The sequence below is a fragment of the Lepisma saccharinum genome, chromosome 19, assembly GCF_977018435.1.
Source record: "Lepisma saccharinum chromosome 19, izLepSacc3.1, whole genome shotgun sequence".
In the NCBI taxonomy this organism is placed as follows: Eukaryota; Metazoa; Arthropoda; class Insecta; order Zygentoma; family Lepismatidae; genus Lepisma; species Lepisma saccharinum.
Genome location: NC_139247.1, coordinates 37,070,669 through 37,076,668, shown reverse-complemented (window position 1 = coordinate 37,076,668; position 6,000 = coordinate 37,070,669). Strand labels below are relative to the sequence as shown.

General features: G+C 37.2%; 1 protein-coding gene across 1 annotated transcript in view; it reads right to left on the bottom strand.

The window, feature by feature from the left end:
- Positions 1-385: 385 nt before the first annotated feature.
- The window catches only part of LOC146002826 (UV-stimulated scaffold protein A-like), a 57,637-nt gene continuing 52,022 nt past the window's right edge, over positions 386-6,000 (bottom strand). The window contains exons 13-14 of the mRNA XM_083140791.1: positions 3,685-3,845; positions 386-1,194 (exon numbers count right to left, since the gene is read on the bottom strand). Coding sequence (XP_082996917.1) covers positions 1,095-1,194; positions 3,685-3,845 — 261 coding nt within the window. The 3' untranslated portion in view covers positions 386-1,094. The remainder of the gene's footprint in view (positions 1,195-3,684; positions 3,846-6,000) is intronic.

Sequence of the window (6,000 nt, the reverse complement as noted above, 5' to 3'; positions counted from 1 at the left end):
ACCTTAAAATTGCCAAAAAATGACCTTTAAAAATGCATCTATGACCTAATACATGCAAGAAAATGCCCTATAAACTTAGAAAAATGCCCTAAAAATTCTGAGATTTGTAGAACAAATTTATAAACTACCAAGAGAAATTCAAATTACAAATTAATGTTACAGTATCTATCACATGTTCATTGCGTATGGTAGTACAAGTAAGAAACTTCACTTTTTGTCATCTTTTACATTTTTAAGTAATGAGTTGCAGTAAACAACGAAAAAGCATATACAAATTTTCAAAAGTGAATGATTGTCGGTTGTCGGACAAGATAATTGAATTGTTACACAACAGCTTGAATCAACAGCACTGCAGAGAATGTCTTTGTTTCTTCAAACACATTCTTTCACCAAAATGTAGAAAAATTCATAAGATGACTTTTAAAAGACCAAAAAATGACGGTTTAAAAAGTTTACAAAATGACCTTTACTCCTAAAAGGGTCAAAAAATGCAAAACAACTAACAAAGGCATCCAAATTTATTCACTTACGTATAAAACATGTTCCTATCTACTTATGCAACGTTTCTGCCTTACCAAAAAAGATACATTTGCATCCAAATCCTAGCCCTATTTATCAGTATCGACCAAAATCGAGCAACGACGCAATGAATTCCGAGTGGTGGCAGTGGCTACCGAAATTAATAGAAAATTACTTAAAACAGCTTCGTGGAAAACATGAGTACCTGAATTATCTATTACCGCATTTTTCGTTCCCATAGTATGAAATCAAACTGTCAATTAAATTTCTCAGGGCAGAAGAAAGATTAGAATGGAATTCTATTGTCAGCTTGAGTTCCCTTAACTCTCTCTAGGGCATTTTACTCCTAGATTGTCCCACGTACTAATTTGTTAGAATGCCGGAACTTTTCAGTGCGTTCAAGATCTACTAATTATTACAATGATCTTGGAACAATTTTGTTTACTTCTCAACTTCCTTTTTAAACCCCATATTCATAGTTCAATGAATAAGAACAGTGCACGTACTGGATTGAATTTTGTTGTCTAATCTGTGTTGAGAACACAAGTATATGGTCATTATGCACAAGTAAATTTTCAAGTATTACATGCATAATTCCACTGATCACCATATTTGTCACGAAACTTCTTATGCTCCAATGTATCTAGATCTGCTGCCACTCTTTTCATTGTGGACCTACAATGGAAAAAAATCAACAATTAATATCAAGTATTAAAAATATTTTTACAATAAAACACTCAAAGTCACACCAGTGATCAAAATTTGAGGATGCATGGAACATCATTTTGCCGAGTTGAGTTGCCAATTTTGATTTTGAACTTGCACTAGGGGGTTGAACATGAAAAGCCTCTGCTTGAAATAAAGCCATGTATACTTAAAGCAAAAACACTTATGTGTGTATTCTGAATAGGTTTGTATTTGAAACTTTGAAAATCTAATACAAATCTTTGTGCTACAAATGCAAAAATTACATTATCAAGAAGGAGGAGAAGGGGACAATATCTTCATCCATAACAGAAATAATGACAAGTTTTAGCTTCAAGGGGCAACTTGAACTACATACATCAATTCCCATACCTAATCATATACAGGGTGTTTCTGTGAGCGTGTTACAGACTTGCAGGGATGATGGAAGGGAACAAATGCAACAAAATGAGATAGGGAACCCTGGTCTGGAAATGCCCCAGTCAAAAGTTACAAGCCAAAACCTTTGAAGGGCAGGCAACCATGCACAACATGGAGGACAACCATAAAAGAAAGTGGAAAGAATCCACCGTGCATACCCTGGAGAAGACGTAACGTCAAACTCGATGTGTGTAGACTAAAAGTGCAATGGTGCAATAGAGTATACGCTAGAGGAGCTGGCTGATATGATGTTTGTGCATGGACGAGCAAAAGGGAATCGTAGGGAAGCAGATAGGTTGTATCAGACCACGTATCCATGGTGCAGACATCCAGTGCACACCATGTTTCCAGACTTTTCCAATGATTATGGGAAACTGGGGACTGTGGCATGTGAAATTGGTGTGGCCCATAGTACCGTTTGGAAAGTTCTGAGGGAGCAGCAGCTGCACCCTTACCATTCACAGTGTGTCCATGCCTTGGGTCCAGCTGATTTTGCACCCCGCGTCGTGTTTAGTGAATGGTTACTGCAGCGCTGTGTGGTCTACCCCCAGTACCATCCCTGTGCGCTTTTCACTGATGAAGCATGTTTCATGAGAGACGGGATGCTGAATAGTGGCAATAGTCATGTAAGGGCCGATAAAAATCCCTGTGCCACAATCGTGAAGCGCTATCAAGACAGATTTGCTGTAAACATGTGGGCAAACATTTAATACGTCCGTATCTTTTACCGCCACAATTAACTGAACCAGTGTACACTGTGTTCCTGAGAGACATCCTCCCTGAGTTATTGTAACATGTCCCACTTCGTAGCTGGTGCTCATGATATTCTGATGCAGGCCTTCCCTCAGTGGTGGATAGGGAGAGGCGGACCTGTTGCTTGGCCTGCCTGTTCACCTGATCTGCCCGACTGCAGCCTTTGATCTGATCCGAACGACTCATGGGATATTAGAGCAGATACGACAGAGCTTATTGCGATGCTGTCATGCCTGCATCGAGGTGGAGGGGGCGTTGTTTTGAACAATTGCTGTAATGATGGCTGCAGTTACTACTCATTAAAGCCAGTAGAGTGATTCTTCTGTGTTTGTTTTCCACTTCCCCAGACATATTTTATGATTCCTCTCCATGTTGTGCGTGGTTGCCTGTCCTTTTAAGGTTTTGGCTTGTAACTTTTGACTGGGGCATTTCCAGACCAGGGTTCCCTATATCATTTTGTTGTGTTTATTCCCTTTCATCATCCCTGCAAGTCTGTATATCTGTCTCGAGGCTTAATAATTTCCAGACTAAGCACTGGATCACATACATTTGGCTAAGTTGTTGAAATGCTGGGGCTGTATTCCAGAAGCCATAGATTTTCATATCCTTATTAATAGAGCTACATATTAACAGTGAATAAAAGATAAAGGTTTCGGTACAAAAACTGGGCACATTTCAGATCCAAAGCAGGATATGAAAATGGTAAATCGGCATTAAAATGATGAATACAACCCTAAATTTTATAAACAAAGAAACTACCCATTCTAATAGTACATTTATGTAGTTACGGAGTATTAAGTTTATTCCCGTGTAAAGGAATATTTACAGTAAAATTAATCAATTTCCCATGATTTGCATAGCTTGCAGGATAATTCGTTGTCACGGTGCATAAACTCTAAATTTTGTGTTTTATTAGTTTATTGTGCATTTTCAGTTCATTTTGAATCATTTTGCGACAAAACATGGTAAGAAAATACACCTTACATTTTTCAAAAACAAAAAAAATGAACATTGCTGTTATTTCACATTTTGTGTTTCTGTCAAAAATATTACAGAATCAAAGTACAATTTTCACTATCCGTACAATTTGCTACAATGACAGATGTCCCATGTTTGAACCCTGGGTAACACATGAACATTGTGTATCTTTATAACCATTTCATCACTTTATCACTGATTCTCATCATTTCAATTAGCCCAATAGGTAGAAAAGCAGCACACAGAAACAAAGTAAGAACAACAATAGCACAAAATACTAAGAAAACATATACCCTAATTGTACATTACCTTTTAAATATCTTCTTTGACAAACGTTTGTACACTGTATTTTGTTTTGCATTTATATCTGTTAGGCCTGGGAATTTATCAGTTACCTTTTTCTTCTTCTTCTTTACTTTCCCACCTTTCTTTCTCTTTTCTGGTAACTTTAGGTTTAAACCAGTTGCTTGCTGAAAAATTAAAAATGGATGTAACTGTATTAATTGAACATACCTTTTATAACATTTTTACTAAGGATATGGAAGATTTATATATACCTTATCATTATTGGCCAACAGAGGGGGAAAAATTAACAGTAAATTGTACTTAGCTGATATTACTGCAAATAGCCTGTAACGTAGTGCGAAATTCTACCATTTTGTTATTATTTTTATGAATATAAAGGCATAACACACATTCCTTACCTTAGTGTAAATTGTGATGAGTTTCTAGGTTTGATTTCCAGTGAGGATATAATGCAGTGGTATGAATCTCACTTTTAGCAATCCCTGATTGGTCTATATATGGGACAATATATTGGTATTAGCCAATATAAGCATGCTAATACATCAGTCTGTTGCAGTCGTACATGCCATTGCCGTCAAGATATTTAGAAATAAAAAAAATGAATACTTCGGAATAGTCTGGATCTCAAATGTGAAGCCAGAGACTCCAGCCACAAATGATAAACAAAATAGTCTATTACTGCAACAGTTGTTGGAAGGACATGTAGAGATGCGAGTAATTTAACCCAACATGCCACATAAACATGTTAGAAACTATGAGTCAGAGTTATAGTAAAAGGACTAACACTCACTAATAGACTACACCCGAGATGATAAGACCTTGACCTTCAGTTTATCAGTAAAACTATCTGTAATTTTGCCAATACATCTATAGACAGACTGTAACTTACTGCAAAATTATGCTATTTTGTTATTATTTTTTTTTATGTGGCTGCGGTCGCTCTGTCGGTAACGCGTCTGACTACCATGCTACAGGTCCCGGGTTCGATCTCTGGCCAGTTCAAATCCGGGAACTTTTCTAACGTTGGAAGCGGCCCTGGTGCCCACCCAGCGTCGAATGACATGGGAACCTGGGGGAAACCCTGGGGGGTAAAGGTGGTCAGGGGCGTGATGCTGATCACATCGACCCCACTCAGGACCGGATCAAGAAAGTGTGGGGCATTACCCCAACACCCCCTATATGCATTCATTGCGTAGTGCTAAGCACAGGGGAGCACTTTACCTTTTTTGTTATTATTTTTACAAACATAAAGATATAATTTGTTCACCTGGCTCCTGCACCAAATTGCTGGCACTCTGACCTTTAGTACGAGTAGTCCTGGGTTCGATTCCCAGTGGTAGCCCCCAAAATATCAGCACTGACTCAATGTTGTGAGGACCATTGGGGGAGCTACTTGAAAAGAAGCAACAGGCTCCGGTCTCAAAAAAACAAAAAAACAGCAAAAAAACCAGAAAACAGCAGCAATGGGACTCGATTCCAGCAGGTCCTGACTTTTAGTGTGCTGTTGCACCACAGAGTTTAGTTACAATTTGTTCACCCTAGTTGGGTAAAGTCAATGTCTAAACATCAAGTTTTTCCTATAAGGCAAAACTCTTGCAGTCACTTGGTGACAACATTAAGTAAGGAGACAAATGAACCATTCAGGTTCTAAAATTTGCAATTCTACATTGAATCAGTAGAATTTTATTACCAGTATTGATAAATTGTCTATCAGTACTTTATCAATAGGGATAAAAATTTAATATTAGTCTATCCAATAATGTTAAAGAACTCTACAAAACTTTTACACTGAATGTACATGAGATTTGAAGTTGAAGTCAATTTAGGGTTGTATTGATGTACAGGATATTTTTCTGAAGTTCAAGTACAGTAAAACCTCGTTAATCTGCATTAATCTGTAATACTTTCTCTGTTATTAACATTCAAATAGTGTAAACCCCTTTGTGGGACACTCTGTATATTAACATTTATAAATATTTTGACCACAACTAAGCATCAGTACTGGTGGGAAATGATAACAGTATCGTTAATGGTCCAAATATCAATTCAAAGTGGTAATAGTAATTGAAAAATGCAGATGATGCACAGTTGGCACCTTAGTTACCTGCACCGAAAATACAGATAATCACATTAATTTAATTAGATGTAGTGTACGAAAAATGTAAAATTCACAGTCAACTTATAGATGCAGAGAAGAGAGATGTACTACATAAATAAATACAAATAGTTGCAGCTCCACATAATACGTACACAAGCTGCTACTGGTTAACATTAAGGATAGGCTGGTCCTTGATTGATGCCAGCGAAATAGTTTTACAA